At 43.3% G+C, this 20,140-nt stretch overlaps 1 protein-coding gene across 2 annotated transcripts in view; it reads left to right on the top strand.

Annotated features, from left to right (window-relative positions):
• Positions 1 to 20,140, top strand: part of LOC128342511 (rho GTPase-activating protein 7-like) — a 131,698-nt gene that overhangs the window by 23,838 nt on the left and 87,720 nt on the right. The window contains exon 2 of one of the 2 annotated variants that reach the window (XM_053289854.1): positions 13,936 to 14,174. The exons of the other annotated variant lie outside the window; for it this stretch is intronic. Within the exon in view, the coding sequence (XP_053145829.1) occupies positions 14,060 to 14,174 (115 nt within the window). The 5' untranslated portion in view covers positions 13,936 to 14,059. The remainder of the gene's footprint in view (positions 1 to 13,935; positions 14,175 to 20,140) is intronic. 2 annotated transcript variants of the gene reach the window in all.

The raw sequence follows: 20,140 nt of genomic DNA on the forward strand, positions 1-20,140 counted from the left end.
GGGATGCTGTTTGTTTCCCCCCCTTCCCTCAAAGTGAGCTAGGAGTACCCCTGCCATTATTGCCCATCTTAGTGGTCTAATCTGAGAGCGCTTGTGTGCTCATACCTGCCAGCTCCCTCAATTTACCTGGGACAGTCATGAATTCCCACTGCGTTTCCCAGCTCACGACAATGCAGTGGGAAATCCGAATTTCCACTGCCTCCTTCCCCCACTCCCTTCAGAGAGCCGTCTGCCTCTGAGACACGGCTTTGAGGGAGGAGATCATTGTGGAGAGACATAGTCCCTCTGGAGGGAGCCTAGCCACCGAGGTCTGTAGGAAAGCAGGGTCTGATTCGTTAAAGACAGCACTTGCTTCATGTCTCTGCAGAAAGGGTAGGATTATTTGACAGAGCACTGACATTTTTGCTTTTCAGAATATTAATCTTCAGTTTATACGTATCCCTGAAGAAAAGGGGACTATTTGTCAGAGCATTGTCTTTGCTTTTCTGAGATCAGAAGGTTGCTTTGCCTTATCTCCATCTACTAGCTATGCACAGAATGCCTGCCCAGCAGGGGAGGGGAGGGGATTGGCAGCAATATAGGAAGATGCTGAAAGGCATCGTCTCATTCTGTGCGGGAGATGGCAGTGGTAAACCCCTCCTGTATTCTTTCAAAGAAAACCACAGGGCTCTGTGGTTGCCAGGAGTCAAGACGGACTCGACAGCACAACTTTACTTTAATGTTGCCTACCCAGCTGGGAGGAAGTTAAAATAAAATGTACCTATTTCTCATTCCAAAAGGTTGGTAGGCATGTGAGCTGCTACTTATTCTCAGGCCATGCTACTGAGACATGCTGAGCAGCACCAGCCCATAGTTGGGGGAGGAGTGCCTATTGTAATTCACATGAGGCAACAACATGTTTTGGACTGCTCCTCACTGGCCAAATGATTTGAAGGACCATGAATGAAATTGGCCAGGAAACTTGTCCAAAGTGAGGGTCCTTAGTCTACTGAACTTCTGTCAATCTTGCAGAATCTTGAAGCGTTTGTATCTCATTCAAATCTTGAGGCAATTGTTGGAGGTTATAGCTTTCACTCTGGTTTATAGCAATATTCAGAAATGCTCTCTGGGGCCTTGTATACAGCTCTACCAGATCCATATAAAACCCTAATAAAGAATTGGCATTTGTTATATTTAGTTAGTTAACTCTCTGCTCCAAATAGCTGCTGCAGCATAGCAGTCAAACCTCTGGAAATATATGCTTGCTTGTTAATACACTGCCATAGAAACCCTTCAGATACGAGAGAGCTTGCTGTAAGCACTCTTTGAGAAGATGTACTATGTGTTTGTGTATTTCTGGGCTACAATGCAGTTTTAGCCCCTGGCATTTGCATTGCATTGTGCAGCCCCTGGCATTTGCAGCAGTTGTGTTGCTTTCAAATTGGTTTTGCATGATCTGCTTAAAAGGCTTAAGTGCCTTGCATTTTAAGAACAAGATATGAGCCTTGGAATACTTCTCTCTCTCCCCCCCTTAATTAAGACATCTTACTCTGTGAAGTGAGTATGTGCATTTGCAAAATAAAGCTAGAGATTTGAGAGATTCTGGTAAAATCTTTTTGTTGCTTGGTGTAGTGTCTTCCTTCTCCTAATTGAACCTTTAAGATCCCCTTGTTGTGGGCAATATGCATTACAGCTACCTAAAGAGGGAAAGAGAGAATGGAAGCAAATAACTAACTGTGCCATCCTATCCATTCATTCTCTTAGTGCCGATCAGGGGCGGAGCCACCATTGGGCCAACGGGTTCAAAGAACCCAGGCCGCTGGCTGCGGCCCCGACACGCGCCCCCCGTCTGATGTCAGACGCGGGGGTGGTAGTTTAGCTCCCGAACGGGGGCCGCGTGGCCCCTTCAGGAGCTAAACTAAGTCTGGCACTGCGTTTGCAGTGCCAGCCAGGAGTGGCTCTTCCCTGCAAAGGCAGGGAAGAGTCGCTCCTGGCTGCACGCTGCGAAGGCAGCACCAGCCTTAGCTTAACTGCCGAAGGGGCCGCGTGGCCCCTTCGGCAGTTAAACTGCAACTCCCAAATGGAGCCTCAAGGTTCCGTACGGGAGCCAGACCACGCCCCCCGCGCCTGATGTCAGACACAGGGGCGGGGCTAGCGGGAGTGCCCGCCACAGCCACACAAGGGCCACTGGCGGGCTGGTTACGCCCCTGGTGCCAATTGTTAGAACATGTGAGGGTTAAGGTCTTCATTGTTGTTCCCCTTCTATGCACCTTTTCAGCCATACTTATTGTTATAGTGCCAACATCCTCAGGTGAAAAGGTTGCTAGTGTGCACTTAGGTTTGTATACAATACTGGTGCTTTCTGAAAAATATTTTAGCATCTCAAGTATAACTAAATTCTGAGAATGTACAAGGTCACTATTTTTTGTGCTTCTCATGCCAACAGGTGAGGTAACAGGTAGTGAGGAGATTCTCACGATCCACCAAAAGTGGTCTAAGGGAGCCTAGCCCACGTTTGGAGGATCGTGTGCTGCCACAGGAGCTGCACGGCTCCCAGCAGCAAACCCTCCTAATTCCCCCTCCCCTTAGACGAGGTTAGCGGAGTGAGTGCTCTGCTAACCCTGTCTATTTGTTCGTGTGTTGTTGTGGTGCAGCTCCACACCGTGGCAACACACAAGGAGACCCCCCACAGGGAGGCTGAAACAAGTTTCCCAGCCCTGGGGGTCTCTCCAGGATGCCCCACACACTCATGCAGGGCATCCTGGAACTTCCGGGGGCTGCGCGGCCCCCAATCCCTGCAGCCTCCACTGGCTCCGTGATGGAGTTGGCAGTCGTGTGGGCAGCCAATCCAGCTGCCCAGGGCTGCAGGAATGATTGTCTGCGGGGAGAGCAGGCAAACCCTATTCAGGCAAGTCTCACTGATCATGAGGCTTGCCTCAGTGTGTTGCAAAAAAATTGCATTGATACTTACAGCATGCACATCCAGGGAGGGAGGGAGGGAGATGTGGGGGAGGGAGATGTACCTAGGTAATTTTGGAGCCTAGACCTTAAGGCCTTTGGAGGCCCCCCACTGCAAGTTAAACATCATTTTTTAACACATAGGTTCTTGAGGGCACAACCCACACCACCCAGGACAGACTAAAGATGATTTGGGGGGGGGGAGGTGGTCTGGACGCCCTGGACCTTGGTCCAGAAAGGTAGAGGGTTGTGTGTGTGTGAGAGGGAGGGAGAGAGGAGAGAGAGATCTCCACAAATATAGCATCCTCCTCATGAACAATACACTGTGGTGCTCACAGGAAGAATCTCTCCATAGAGAATGGGGGGTAGGGTTTCACTGGAATGCCTTGGGCAGGAGTTGTGGGTATGCTTTTAGGGATACTGTATGTGATTAAAGTGTCCCCAGATTGCATAACAACTGAACAGGGTTTGACACCATGGCGAAGGATGTGTATACATAATGGGGTGCTATTCCACCTTAATGGGAAGGAAGTGTGCAGACATGGCTGTGAGTGTACAGCAAGCAGGTGGCTCATGCACTACTTGACAGCTAATAAAGTTATCAAGAAATTAATTACCCTAATATTTAAACAAAGCATGTATTTAAAGACGAAACTGTGTACTGCAGATTAAAATTGCATAACTGGATTTTAACAAAGTGCACAGATAAGTAGTTTAGAGTTGTCTTGCTTGCTTAACATCCTGTGAGAAGTACCAAATGTTTGGTTTTTGAAAATGGGAGGATGAGAGAGAGAGGAATACAAAGTTAGAGGCAGATGGAACAGTTCTGTTCACCTTTCCTGGTTCTGCTGTCCAGCATCCAGGACTAGTTCTGTGGGAGTTTGTGGCAATCGGGGAGGATACTGAGGGCCCCTACCAACTGGGCAGGAGTACAGGACTCATGGCAGCCCATTTTGGGAGAACCTCTGCCTCCGGAAGGGTTCTTTCTGGGATGTTCTGCTCTGGGGGTCCTGGGCTTTTCAGAAAGTCAACACATGAGTCAAGACCTTGCAGAAGTCTATTACTGAGAGAGTTCCCAAGGTCGGTGGGGGAGGCAGCATGTGGATGTCCCATGCAAGACATGCTCCTAGTAAATCAGTTCTGATTCTGGATTCTGTGAACCAGGCTTCTAACAAGGGCTCAGCAGCTTAATGATTTCAGTTCTCTAGGAAGGGTGGTGGCTGTATTAAGCTCTGGTGCGGTACGTAGCTAGCAGTGGGTGCTGCTAAACTCCCATGAGACCCATGCCCCAAACCAGCTGAGTCAGAGTTCCAAGTGTCCAGAAAGTACATTCAATTATCTGAGTGAGCCCCCAACCAATGACAATGGAAGAACAGGACTTGTTATAGGGTTTTGGACTAACTCCAGTTCTAAGGGTGGGATCTCTGGTCTTAACTCTAGTGACGGGGACCTGCAAGAAGGTGTGGACCCCGATGCCTATTCAGGTGATGGTCAGAACAATAGGTTGCTATTGCCTCCATCTGCATACTCTTTTTGAGTTCCTCTGATTGTGTTTCAAAGTGCTCTGAATAGACTGAGGTTCTCCTGGCCTTGAATGCATGCAAGATATTAACATCCCCACCAGGAACACGTACTTCTCTCCCCCTCACCCCCAGGTGTAACTATAATAGGGCAAGGGGAGACAGTTGTCTGGGGGCCCACTGCCTTGGGGGGGTCCCCAGAGGCAAGTCACATGACTGAGTCCCCCAGCTGTGCACCCGCCTGGGCTTCCTTCAATTGCATTCATCCTCCGAAACAGATGTGAGTGTTAAGACCTGGAGCTACCAGACAGCATGTCTTTCTCTAGGACCATTAAATGACTTGCATCGTCCATATATATATATATATATATATATATATATATATATATATATATATATATATATAAAAATATCTTACAAATGCTTTTTGTTACCACTATTCAGCTTCATTTAAGATTTATTTACTTCATGAGCTGAGCTTCAGTGAGGGGGAGCCCATTTTAAAATCTTGTCTCTGGGCCCACTCCAACCTTGCTACGCCCCTGCCCCCCCACCCAACCTGTGCTTACTCATCAGTGGGAGAGCCTCCCTTTCTCAGATGGATTTTCCACTAGTCAAACTCTTGTTCCATCTGGCTATTTAACACGATGCAAGATCAAGTTTCTTAGGCTGCTGGTTCCCATAGTAAGCAACAGGAAAGGTGAGGGGCAAGGAGAGAAATGGTCTGTCATTCATATATATAAATATAGATAGATATTGTGTGTGTTGCGTGTTAAACTTGAGGGGTGGAATGGGTAAACTGAACTGCTATCTGGCTCAGAGCATGGGGATCTCTTTTGTTAACATCTTTCCCTCTTTTTCCCATGTCTACAGTAGATCCCAAACAGATGTGTCTGGAAATAAGGCAAGAAAGTTCAATTCCACACTTACCTAACCTGGTAAAATTATCACCATATTTACCATAACTTAATAAGAGTGAACTGCCTTGTCCATAGGCAATGTCCCATTTTTATCTTCTAAGCATAAATTTTATCCAGTGAGAATGAAACGTGCAGATTTGCTGCCCACATTTGTTCTTTTATCGGAGCTGAGTTTCTCATGACTACACAAGGCTGAAGAACTGGGCCAATTTGAGATGACAAGGGAAGATGTTCTAAACTGTCTTGAAAAGCTAAAAGTGAACAAATCACCAGGGCCAGATGGCATCCACCCAAGAGTTCTGAAGGAACTCAAATGTGAAATTGCTGATCTCCTAGCAAAAATATGTAACTTTTCCCTACAGTCAGGCTCTGTACCAGAGGACTGGAAAGTAAGCTAATGTAACACCGATTTTCAAGAAGAGATGGGCGGGGGGGGCGTGTCTGGGAAACTACAGGCTGGTTAGCTTAACTTTTGTGCCGTGCGAATTGATTGAAAGAATAAGTAAGGACAAAATGGTTAAACATATAAGAATGGGCCTTGCTGAAGGAGAACAGCCATGGCTTCTGCAAGGGCAAGTCTTGCCTCACTAACCTTTTGAAGTTCTTTGAGAGTGTCAACAGGCATGTGGACAAAGGTGATCTGGTTGACATAGTATACTTGGACTTCCAAAGAACTATTGACAAAGTTCCCCACGAAAAGCTCTTGAGTAAACTTAGCAGTCATGGGGTAAGGGGACAGGTTAATGTGCAGATTGGTAACTGGTGGAAGGAGATGAAACAAAGGGAGGAATAAATGGACAGTCTACACAATGGAGAGAAGTAAGGAGTTGCCCCAGGATCTGAACTGGTGCCAATGCTCTTTAACTTGTTCATAAATGATCTAGAAGTTGGGGTAAGCAGCGAAGTGGCCAGATTTTCAGATGGCACAAAACTATTCAGGGTAATGAAATCCAAAAGAGATTGTGAGGCACTCCAAAAAGATTTCCCCAAACTGAGGGAGTGGGCGACAAAATGTCAGATGTGGTTCAATGTAAGCAAGTATAAAGTGATGCATATTTAGGCAAAAAAACCCAACTTCACATATACGCTGATGGGATCTGAGCTTTCAATGAGCTATCCACCACGATACCAAAGTCTCTCTCCTGGACAGTCACTAAAAGTGTCAACTCAATGTGTGGCAGCTGTGAAAAAGGCTAATTCTATGCTAGGGATCATTAGGAAGGGGGTTGAAAAAATATATGATAGTGTTATAATGTCCTTATACAAATCTATGTTGCAGCCACATTTGTGGTATTGTGTTCAGTTCTGGTCACCGTATCTTAAGGACTTTGTAGAACTGGAAAGGGTGCAGAAGAGGCAACCAAGATGATCAAGTGCCTGGAGCAGTTTAATTATGAGGCCCTGGGGTGCTACAGCATCTGGGGCTTGTTAGTTTGGAAAAGAGGCGGCTACGGGGAAACATGATAGAGGTGTAGAAAACTATGCATGGAGTAGAGAGAATGGACAGGGAAAAATATTTCTCCCTCTCTCATCACTAAAAACAGGGGTCATCCCATGAAATTGAAGGCCAGGAAATTTAGGACAAAAGGAAGTACTTCTTCACACAGCACATAATTTAACTTATGAAATTCTCTGCCATGGAATGTGGTGGTGATCACTAAAGGGGTTTAGTCAAAGTCATGGAGGGAAGGTCTATCAATGGATACTAGTCTGGTGGCTAAAGGCCACCTCCAGCCTAAGAGGCAAGATGCCGCTAAATACTATTTGCAGGGGAGCAAAGGCAGGCGAAGGGGCAGATCTCACCCCGTCTGTGGGCTTCATTAGAGACATCTGGTGGGACACTATGTGAAACAGAATGCTGGCCTAGATGGGCCTTGAGCCTGATCCAGCAGGGCCATTCTTATGTAAGGCAGGTTGTTTGGCCAGAACAACAAGGCAGCAAATGCATTTAGATTTTTAAAAGTACATCCTTTTACAGCAAGATTGCTTAGTTGGGTTCTTTGGATATTGTCTGTTCCAAGATTGAAAGAGGTATTGGTTTCTTACCTGCAGTCTGCGCAAGCTTGGTTTTAAGATATGAACTGGAGTAAGGGATGCCACTTGCTATATCTGGGACACTGCAACTTGATCAAATCAGAATTAATCTGCAACCTTCATCAAGTGTGGTTACCACACACCATACGGTCATGCTTATTTCTTTCCTTAATCCATCTACAGTCTTGTAGGCACAGAGTGTCTCAAAGGCATACATGAGTTTGCCTTTGAGACTTTATTGTATATTTAGGCTAATGTCTGTTGCAAGGCATTTGTAATACAGGTGGATATTCTTGCCAGTGTAGATCTTGTATTTATATTAAAATAATTTAAAGGAAGAGCCACTGGATGATGGTTGTTGTTGTTTAACGTTAGTTAGATTTATATGTCGCCCTACTCCCATAGGACTCAAGGCAGCTTACAAGCAATAATATACACAGCAACACAATTCCATAAAAATATCTCTTACATAACCTCATAAACTACAACCCCATACAATGCTCATTCCACATGACATAATAACCATGGATTACAGGATCACTCTACGACCAGATATCTCAGCGACCAAACACCCAGCAGAACATTTCAGTCTTACATGCCTTACGAAAGGCCAACAGATCATGGAGAGCTCTGATATTATCCGGGAGACTGTTCCATAGAGTTGGGGGCACCACTGAGAAGGCTCTGGCTCTTGTTGATTGCAGTTTAATATCCCTAGGGCCCAGGATCACCAAGGCATTACTTGTGGCTGATCGTGAGACTTGTGGTGGTAACACCACAAACTAGTTGGACTACATTAAACTTCTAGGCTCGGAGGCAGATGGTAAGGACGAACCAGGAGTTGTTTTCTCCTTCCTACTGTACTTTGAGAACTTGCTGGCTTTGTTCTGTGTTTTGTGTGTTGTGCTGTTTTTAACAGTTTCACGATGTTTTAAATGTGTTACAATTACATTCCCTTATCCCCTCTCATGCCTTGCCCACCCCCAATAGCTAGTCTCTGCTTGGATACTCAATAATTTAAATATTTAAAGGACAGGTAGGAAGGATTTTTGCAGCATGTCCACACTAGTGATGACTTTAACTTGATTTACTCTGCATATAAATCCACAAAGGAGAATTTGTGGACAAATTCCAGATTGTTAATAACTGGTCTTTCTACTGCTTAGCTTTTTTTTTTTTTTTAATCATGAGTAGCTAACTTCAATATTTGTGGTACTCCTTGATTTCCAGTTTTGCAGAACTATACCTTGGGCTGCTAATATACAGTAGCTGTGGTCAACCACTTATTCTGCCCCTCTCAGTTTCTATCTGCTTGGGAAATATCCCAGCAAGGCATTGGCATCTCTTATTTCAAGAGCTCTAAAACAATAGTGATCCAGATCAGAACCTCTTCCCAGAAGAGTATTAGTTGGTACTTCCATAGTAGACATGTTGCTTTTACCTCCAGTAGCTATTTTCTGGGAAAATGCCAAATATCTTTAATAGGGCAGGTGTCCAATATTCTTTAAACAGTGTTTTCTGCTGGATTAATCTTAATCTTATGTCTACAGTCACTGTTTTAAGGGATCTTAGAGCAGCAAACTATTGTGATGGTGTAAATTTATTTCAAACTCAGCATTCTATTTATTTCTTAAATATTCTAATGTTGGGGCTAGAAATTCAGAAATGGGGGGATTGATTGATTTGATTTATATACTGCCCTTTCAAAAATGGCTCAGGGTGGTTTACATCAAAATTAAAACAAAACAATTAAAATCAAAACTAAATCAATTAATTAAAATAATTAATATTAAAATCAACATTAAAAATTTTGAAACCATGAATCTAATGAAACATCTGGGTGAATAAATGTATCTTCAGTGGCTTTTTAAAAGTTGCCAGAGATGGATACGCTCTTACTTCAACAGCGAGCTCATTCCAAAGTCCAGGGGCAGTAACAGAGAAGGCCCATTCTTGGGTAGCCGCCAAATGAGTTGGCAGCAACCACAGATGAACCTCTCCAGATGATCTTAACAGGTGGTGGGGCACATGATGAAAAAGATGTTCTCTTAAATACTCAGGGCCTAAGCTGTATAGGGAATAACCAGCACCTTGTATTTTGCCCAGAAGCGTACTGGTGGCCGTGAAGTTCTTTCAACACAGGAGTAATATTGTCTCTCCTAGATGACCCAGAGGCCAACTTAGCTGCTGCATTCTGGACCAACTGTAGTATCCGAACTACATACAAAGGCAGCCCCACGTAGAGTGCATTGCAGTAATCCAGCCTAGAGGTTACCAGCATATGTACCACCGGTTTGAGGTAGTTCATCTCAAAAAACAGGCGCAGCTGGCATAGCAGCCAAAACAGATAAAAATCACCTCTGGCCACTGCCTCAGCCTGGGACAGCAGGGAGAGGTTCGGATCCAGAAGCACCCCCAGACTGCGTACCTGTTCCTTCCAGGGGAGCATGACCCCATCCAGAACTGGCAGAACAAAATAATCTTCTGAGTTCTGACCCCGCACAATAAGTATCTCCGTCTTATCTGGATTTAGCCTCAGTTTGTTATCCCTCATCCAGCCCATTACTGCCTCCAGGCAGGCATTTAGGGAGGTTATGCCTTCTCCTAATGATGTTGACATGAAGAAATAGATTTGGGTGTCATCAGCATATTGATAACACCCTGCACCAAATCTCCTGATGATCTCTCCCAGCAGATTCATGTAGATGTTAAGCAACATCGGAGACAATATGGAGCCCTGAGGGAGGGTTCAGATTTTGAAGAACGGTCTCCAAGGGACACAATCTAGAATCTGCCCGTGTGGTAGGAGCAGAACCAATGCAAAGCAGTGTCTCCTATCTCCAAGCCCCTCAGATGTTCCAGAAGGATACTATGGTCAATAGTATCGAAGGCTACTGAGAGATCCAAAAGGACCAACAGAGTCACACTCCCTCTGTCAATTCCCATTTGGAGATCATCCATCAGGGTGACCAAGGCAGTCTCCACCCCTTAGCCTGCCCGAAAGCCACTTTGAAATGGGTCTAGATCATCAGTTTCCTCCAAGACCACCTGAAGCTGAGAGGCCACCACCTTCTCAATCACCTTGCCCAGCCATGGAGCAGGCCTGTAGTTGCTTAACAGTCTAATGATTGCCTCCTTAAGACAAGGATGCATCCTGCTTCCCTCAGAAAAGCATTTATAATCTCTACCAGGCCTTCTACAACAGCCTCCCTGCCAGATAGTATGAGCCATGTCGGGCAGGGGTCAAGAGGACAATGGTAGGCCATACCATTCCAAGCAACTTGTCCACATCATCAGGAGTCACAAACTGGAACTGATCCAGGATAATCAAATAAGAGGAGCTGCTGGACACCTCGGCATCAGCCTCTGTAACAATTGTGGAGTTTAAATCTAAATAATAGCTGGAGAATGTCAGGTGGTTCTGATGAACCTAGTGCATCTGGGCCAAACTTTGCTATTATGCTGTGCTTGAGTTGCATATATTACCATGCTGCTGTAAGAGGAAGGTGGAATTCTTTTTGCAGTTCATCAAATAAGTTAACAAAAGAAAAAGAGTTAAACAGCTGAGGTAGGTGATAGGAACACAGGAAGCTGCCTTATACCAAATCAACCTGTTTGTCCATCTAGCGCAGTATTTTCACAGACTGGCAGTGGCTTCTCCAAGGTTGTGGACAAGAGTCCGTCTCAGCCCTGTCTTGAAGATGCCAGGGTGGGAACTTAGAACCTTCTGCATGCAATCATGCAGGTACTCCTCCCAGAGTGGCCCGATTCCCTGATATCTCTCAGTGCTCACACATGTCTCCCATTCAAATGCAAACCAGGGCAGACTCTGCTTAGCAAAAGGGACAATAAATGTTTCCTCTCTGCCAGGATTTCCAAATAAGTGGTTTATGTTTTGAACATGTGGCTTGGACCAGATACTAAGTTCATCATGGGCATCGGAGCTGAATCAGAGCTGATTCGCAGTTACTATTCATGCTTTTCTAGTTGCCTGACATTGTTGAAAGCAAGCATGGCTGGACTTCATGGACTCCTTATCTGATTTACCAAGGCAATTAAAATTGTATATTTGCTTCTACAAGCAAATACTGAGGCTATTCACACGATGGGAGAAAATTGGGCTAGCGGAGGTGCAAATGGTCTTTAGGATTTGTATTCTATCTGAACTGTAGCTGGTTTCAACTGATGAAAACGCTACTGTATACACAAGTCACTGTAAAAATGTACCTTTGTTTGTATTTTTGCACCACTTTTCTATCTCGACCAAGGCACCCCAGACTATTTACAATATTAAAAACACATTACTGCAGATTTACAAAGCAGTGTTTTCTCAGGCTGTTGGTGGTTTTTCCAGGAGCTGAGGACAAGAGCTTCCTGGCTTGGACATTTCATTTCTTGACTTGCTCTCAGGGCACATAGGTCTCTACCTCTGGGAAAGTGGGAGGAGGGGTTGCCCCAACCATCTATACAGGCCAGTGCTGGCCTCTAATTCATAGTGTAGAAGCACAACCATGCGGGATCTCAGACAATCCATCTAGTCGAGCATCCAGGGCTGGTTTCAGGGGGCCTTTCGCAAACTGCCTTCCTTGAGCCCCCTCCTACCTGAGTGGGCCCCAAGATGATTGCTCTGGCTATCATCACATGGAGACTGTCAATTCAGAGGTGACCTCTGTGATCAGCAGTGAGCCCTTCGGGGGCCCTTGGCAGCTCCCTGGCTTTGATAGCAGCCCTACCAGGATCCTACTTCCCAACACAAAAGCCGTATGAAGGCATTAGCCTTCTCTGGCTGTTTCTCCATAACTGGTATTCAGTGGCATATATTCACCTCTAAATATAGAGGTTGGATATTACCATTTATAGACCTACCTTCTGTGAATTAGTCTCATCTCTTTTTGAAGGTATTGGCCATCTCTGCATCTTTTGCCAGCAAATTTCATGACCTGTGTTGTAGTACTTTATTTTGTTCTGAACCTACTACAAATATCTTTCATGGGATGACCCTGACTTCTGGCATGAAGTTCTCTCTGTTCACGTCTCCACATGTCTCATTTTCATGCAATATTATTCGCAATGATGCCGGACCATTGGGGTTTACTTGCAATGGATTTCAGATCTAAAATGACTGGATAATCTTGACGGATTATCATTCCATTTGTTGGCAAACCGAATTGAATTTTATTTATTCATTTATTTGATTTATCTACCGCCCTTCCAAAAATGGCTCAGGGTAGTATTTAAATTGAGGCTTGGATATAGCACAAAAACAAGGACTGCGCAAAAAATGTATTGTGGATAACTGCTGAGAATATCTTTTCTTGGCTGTCAACTGGGGCATCAATTAAATGATCCTTGGACATAATCTACAAATGAAATACAGTTGTGATACCATGTGTGCTAACTTCCAGCAATGTGAGGGAGGATATAGCACTGCTGTCTTTGTAACTCCAAGTAAAAGCTTTCTAATCCTAAAGGGCAAGATAAGAATATGTTAAAGCTTACCACTGAAGGAGACGTCAAAGCAGTGTTTCCATGAAACATCTGTTTTGTTTTGTTTTTAAACTGGACAGCTGTGTGCCTGCATTCCAGCTGTCAACGTGGATAGGATTGCCAAAGTTCCGGAACTTCTCTTTGAGGTTTTTATTTGTCGTCATTGAATAATAGATATGATTTACCTGGAGCTGGAAAACGAGTGTGATCCATCCCTTCCTGTGCATGTAATTTCAGGAGTGTGTATAAACCTAAGAATCAAACTATGGGAAAGAGTCTTTCAAAGCATGAGCACCAATGTGGTATTTGGGTAAGATGGAAGAGGAAGTGGACTTGACCGGTGAAACCTTGGTTGTAAGATTAGAAGTAGGAATGTGTGCATCTGTGATGCATAATTGGCTACCACAGAGTGTGGTGATGGTCATGAGCTTAAGTGGTTTTAAAGTGGGATTATACAAATTAAGTGATAGGCCTATCAATGGGAATTGCTCATTACAGTTACTGGAGGTTCCAACTATCTGAGGTGATATAATTCTGAATATCAGTTTGTTAGGAGGAGGCAAGCAGCAGGGGATGGCTGAGATAGGCTCCCAAGGAGTATCTGGTCATCAGAGGAAGCTGGATGAGATGGGCTCTTAGTCTCAGCTCTTATTGCATCTTACACCCATAATAAGAGAAGGGAATTGGAGAATGATGAAGCTTTGCTATACGTGCTGCTAAAACTGTTGAGACTTGAAAGTGGTACAAAGAACTGCCTTGACGTGTTGTTGTGGTTGCCTAACTCCTTGATTTGTTCTGCAGAGTAATGAGCAGCATGTTTATAAAATGTGGCAGCTGAGATGCAGAACTGTGCTCTGAGTCAGGGGGGACTCCATTGGGCTGCGATTTCCTTTTCAGTCTGACCTCAGATTGTTTGGAAGGAGTTTCTCACTCTTCCTCCTCCCAACTCTCCCCCCCCCTTTTTTCCATCCTGGCCTCTGAGGGGTGTTAACAAATTACATGCAGACTTTCTTACAGAGCAACTTTTTTCCCCTTAGCCTGATCTAAAAGGAGAAAGCTAGGAAGACTGAATTGTCAACAGTGGTAAACTTCTGCTGGGGATTAGCTCAGGCCATTGGATCTTAATGGGCTAGTTGTGCCTCTGTGGATTGCCCAGCAAGGATGGCATATCCAGAGAAGTTCCGCTTGAGGAGATCTTTCAGTGAGCACATCAGGGTCTCTACCAACAAAGCATGGGATGTGTTTTGGAAGAGTGCAAGAGAAAAACGCTTATCAGGTCAGTAGCCGGAACTTTTTCCACTTGTAATTCTACCAATGCAAAGTGAGCACTGCCTTATTTCACAGCTCGAATGTAGCCAATAAATGCAAGTGTTTCCCATAAGAACACCAGAAAGGAAATACTCAAGGGAGCTATTAGAGTTGTGTTGTAATGGCATAAATATGTATGGCTAATATTGTCTTACCTCTGGGGTTGCTGTTTGAACAGCTTGGTAAAACTGATTAGGAAATGAGAGATTTTCCCTCAGTCTGTCAAGTATCAAAAGCTGCTTGAAGTGATCACCGCCTTCATCATCTCTGATGCAAAGGACTAGTCTTCATAGGCAGACTGGTCCTTTGTATCAGAATTTGTGTCTCAAAACCAATATGTGATAAAGTAGATGTTAGGATTAAAAATTTTGTGAAATGTTGGACTGCATTTTAATATCTCTGATTACCACTATCTTCTCAATGCACAACTATCAAACTTTGGTGACCACAAATAAAATAACCCCACTGCTATATGTAGAAAGCAACCCAGGACAAATATAAAATAAAATGATGTATGTATGTATGTATGTATTACACTTCTATACCACCTCATCCAAAGACCCTGGGCGGTGCACAACAAGTAAAAAACAAAGGCAAACACCATTTAAAAACAAATTTAAAACAATTCAGAATCATTTAAAACCAATTAAAATACTTAAACAATTTAAAATTGTTTAATGTTTGAGGCTTACAGCTGTATGTAATGTCTTGGTCTCTATTTAACGATCAATAGAACCTGTATAGAAAGCCATTGGATCTTGCTGGTACGTGTTAGTATGCACACATGTTGATATTCTGACACTCAGTGGGGAAACTTGGTAATACCAAGTAAGCTAAGCCCTTGAGAAATTTGATTCTAAATGCAACACTTCTCAGAGAATGACTGTTGCTTGAGGATATTCATTTCCGAAAGTTTAGTCTTTTGAGCTTGAAGCATGACCTTCTGTAACAATTAAACGCACATACTATTAAGAGAACTGGATTGAATAGGGCAATCTTTTATGTTCCACAAAGATGCATATTCAACTCCAGTGTTCATTACTGGGAAGTGCAGATTTCAGTTTCCCTAATGTAAAAATCAGCACTCTGCCTTTTAAATTGTTGCTTGTCCTAATGAGATGCAGGAAAATACACTGGTGTGGTAGAAAAACTGATCACAGAAATGGGCAAAATCATGCTTGCAATGTTGATCTCTTCAGACAAATGCTGCAGTTAGGATGAAGTGAGGGGCTGGGGGCCTGAGTGACAGGCTGGGGGCAAAACCTGTAGCCCTGCAAGCATGTTCAGTGGTGTTCTACTTAATGCCTGAACAGGCCTTTGATTCTATTACAAATCTAGGTAAGATCTTCTGTATCGGCCTCTATCCTTCTCCCCATCCCACCACATGAGACATCCTAGTTGCAATCTGAAGGAACAAGTAGCAATCTGAGCATCTACGGATGTAAAGCATGTTTACAGTACTAGGATGTCATTTTGTGGGGTCTAATTGACCCGGAGAGCACAGTACTTTCAATTGATATGGAGTGCAATACCCCAGTATCCATGATAGTAAAAAGGGCACTTTTAGACCATATTACAATTGGGTGGAAGATGAAATGCCACAGGGCACTTAACCTCATTAAGCTTGATTCTGGACTGGCAGATGGAGTTGCAGAACACTGAACATGACATCTTCTTTGCCATCTCAAATAGCATATGGTCAGCCCCAATTCTGGCTTCAGAGTCCAGTCAGCAATCTCCTCCCAGTGTAGTAAGCAAAACCAAGCCTGAGTTGTTCTTTGGAGGGGAGGGTGCATAGGTAGCCTCTTGCCCAAATGCTGCAATTGCTCTTAGATGGAATAACAATTTTTCTCTTCAGCTGGTGGGAGATGTTGGACTATTTTATAGTGAAATATAAAGCATTCAGTGTATAAGATAGATAGGGGTTTTAATGATCATGACAGAGCGGTATATAAATTGAATAAATGAATAAACAATAAATGACAGTAACAAATGGCCAAGTTACTTGAGCTGTCCTTATAAATATTTTTCTTTCAGGAGCTCTATGGTTCATTCATTGGATTATCTAGTCCTCTAGTACAATAATCTTGTGTTAATCCTAAATGGGAAAGGAAAACCATTCACACAGCTGTTCTACAGCTGGTATTTATCTTCTTTTGAAAATGTAAGTGTTCCTATAAGTGGTATTAGTCTCCTTCTTGAGGACCTGATATAAAACAGAAGGGCTATTTCTAAACAAATGATGGAGTAAATATTGGTGCTACTCTGGATAGGCTGGTCATCTCTGATTGAAGTTATGTAATTCTTTTTTCCCTTACCTGCCTTGGCCCAACTAGGAGGATGGTCTGTATACCACTCTAAATGAGGAAAAAACAAATAGTATTTGAGAAGAACTAAGGATTGCCCCCAAGCCTATGCTAGGTCCAGCAAAGCTAAATAGGAGACGAGGTTAACAATTACGTATGAATGCCAGTGAACCCAGCCAACATTTGTGAATCTGAACTGGGCCAGTCATATTCTTCCAGTCTGACACCCCTGAATCATTGTGAGGATAAAATTGGGGGAGAGGGCTGGAGAACCATGTGTGCCATCTTTCAACCCTTTGGAGGCTGCATGGCATTCCAAAAGTATAAAACAAAAAACATACTTATTCTCTAGGAATGTATTTATTTTCATTAGGAGTCAAAAGTGTATTTCATCCTATAAACACTCAAAAAGTTTGCATCAAGCGGCTGCTAATTTGTCATTTGGTTATGATAGATGTAGTACACAAAGTATTAGGAATGGCAATGACCTCTTCCATATGTTATGCCTTCTGTCATAATGGGTGGTGGGGAAAAGGCATTGTTTTGAAAACTATATTGGAAAGTTAACAAGGTAACAGGTAGTATTTCTACAACACAATCACAGTAGCATTTTATATATACAATTGTGTGTTAGAGGCACAGGTTCTATCTACACTTTTAAAAATTGTACTGTACATATTTTTGCTCTTTCTACCACTTGTTACTATTTTTGTTCTTAATAAAAACTGCAGAGACATTTTGAGTACTAGCTAGCAAACACAGCCTACAGCACCAGATGGGATGTGCTATGTGAATCGGCCTGTTGAACACAAGATTCAAAAGCTGGGAGGCACTAAAGAATATTCCCTTCCAGTAAGCCAATTTTAGGGTTTTAGGGCAAAATTTGGAATGAATTCCTAGCTGATTTGAGTTCCTTAGCACATTATATTTGAAAGCCAGTTCCAAAGTTCATAGGCACTCTAGTGCCAGATGGCTATCAAGCAGAACCCAGAAAAGGGTCCTAGAGATACACTTGATCACTGCATGTCCCACCAAACTTAATAGGAGGAAGTATTGTTTCACCTGGGTCACTGACTATGGTGTTTGGAATGTGGGAAGGATTGGGACTTTCCATCAGACTTGATGAACTTTTTAGTAAGTTTTAAAGCATTGACTTTATTTATAATTTTCATGAACTATGGGAAAGCTTAGGGAGCTTTTCCCGAGTTTGTAGCTTATACACTTTATTTATCATATTTTATACTGCTTGATGTGTACATCTCTAGGCAGTGTACAAAATTTAAAATGATACTTTAAAAATCAGCACAGATTAAAATACACAAAACAATTAAAACAGTAGCATAAAACAATTAAACCAAATTATTAAAATTCTAATTAAAAGCCTGTGAGAACAGGTTAGTCTTGAGGGTCTTCCTGAAAACAAACAGAGAAGGAGATGCTCGTATTTCAGCTGAAGGCTTTACACACAAGGCTTCTGCCCCGAATCTCCTTCAGAAGGGAGTGTGAGCATTCACACACCAGCCAAACTTACCTCGATGTCCCTTTTGAGATTTTTGAACCTACACACAAACCGGGCTTTGTGATGCAAATTCTAGCTTATCTGGGTTTTTATTGTCTGGGTTTTTAAAATGCTGGTTTTAAGCTACTTTTCTGAAAATGCAAATGGCAGAGGCACTGATATAGAATCATTAGCATGATAAAAGGCATCCTCTCTTCAGAAATGCACATCTATCTCAGCAGGAGCTCTCCCCCCCTCATCTAATTGGCTAGAAGGTAAACACGGAGCATGTCATGTGGACTTGTTTCAAAAGAAAACTGAGAGCAGAGGGGAGGAGCTGCTTCCCTCAGTGCTGTGAATGTATTTGGAAGAGGCTTTGCTCAGCGTTTACCCTGAAGCCTGAAGCCAAGTGCGAATAACTCCCAGGGAGCATATTCCAAAGCCCAGGGAGCCACAGAGAAAGCCGGGTCCTGGGTCACCACAAAACGAGCCAGTGGCAACCATAACTGGAACTATCCAGAAGATTGCAACAGGCGGCAGGGTTCATGACAAAGGAGGCGCTTCTCTTCTTAAATAGCCTGGACCCAAGCCATTAGTAGAGTACAATGGATGCTACCAGAACAGAGGGAGGGGGAAAGCATGGGTTTCAGAAAGGGCCTATTGGCACCTATGCCAGTTTCCCTTGGGGGTGTGCAAAGTCTACCTCCTGCTATTCCCTTTGACAAAATGCTGTTATGGCGATGGGCTGGGTCAGATGTTGCCCGTTTAAAGCTGGGCTCTGCGCAAAGTATCTGAGCCCCATGTACACATCCACTTCTGCTCTAGGTTAGTAACCCACAATCAGTCATGACCTCTGAACCCACAGTTGTGTGTTTGTACTTACTGCAAATAAGCAGAGACCTTTAACTTACTTCAAATCTTGGGTACAAATTTTGGCTTATTTGCTGTAAGTAGGCTAGATAAACAGTTATGGGTGGGTTTTGGATATCATGATTGATCTCAGTGTATTATAACCTAGAGTGGAAGCCTTCATGAGGTTGGGAGGGGGAACGTGCACTCCTAAGGCTTTGAAACCTTGCACTGAGGTTGACCTTAGCTGAGGCCCACATGATGTCTGAACCAGTCCTTTGTGAAGGAGGACTGATAGGATAACTTTAGCCCACTTCAGGCATTATTTAAAAATATATATTGTACAAGTGACCAAACTGCTCCATAAGTTATGCCTCAGCATGCCACTCACCTTCTCTCCTCTCCCCAACGCCCCTGGTGCTGATTACAGTCACAATGGTGTTCATCTGAAGACGCAAATGCTGTAAGTGTGGTGGTGGGTGCTTCTGTGATCATCCAGCTTGGCGGGTGCTCCACAGAAGCACCCACCATCACAATTATGGCGTTCACCTCTTCAGATGAACATAACTGTATGCATGACATGACGTTTACAGGAAGATGAATGACGCACTGAGTGAGACTTTCAGACTCTCCTTGGCACCTCTTCTTGTATACATAGCAGAATGTTTTTATCACCTGAAAAAGGCTTTTGTGTATTGCCAAAAGACAACTAACTTAGTTCATTGAATTTAAACCCATGAGAAAGATACTCTGGATATATCTATTATGTATTTTGAAGAGGCTGGTTTGTGCAAAATAGTGATACTTCCTGATGACCTAAAGATACCAAATTTAGCCAATTTTTTTTAACACTCAATCAGATCAATAATTCCAAAACAACAACATGATGAAGAGAAGATCATTTTCTTGGATTCAAATTTCTGTGATTCAAATTTATCATATATGGTAGTAATTCAGTTAAATTGAAAATGTTTGAAGCTGAAATCCTACAAATGTCAAACTGTTCTTGTACTTTCCTTTTGCAAGCACATTGATAAAAATATATTACATCTATTTAATTTCTTGAACTTCCCTGTCACTGTAATCTATGCAAAATGACTTTGCCCAGTCAATAATGGGCCCCACCCACTAGTATTTCATATATTATTGATGATTATAATGAATTGAGTTGATAATACCAAAATGTAGTTGTGTAGAATAGATGATGACAGTAGTTCAGGATAGGGATGTGTACCAACTGGTTCAGAGGTACTTTTCCGGACCGCTAGACCAGTTCAGAGG

Source organism: Hemicordylus capensis, chromosome 2 (assembly GCF_027244095.1).
Source record: "Hemicordylus capensis ecotype Gifberg chromosome 2, rHemCap1.1.pri, whole genome shotgun sequence".
NCBI lineage: Eukaryota > Metazoa > Chordata > Lepidosauria > Squamata > Cordylidae > Hemicordylus > Hemicordylus capensis.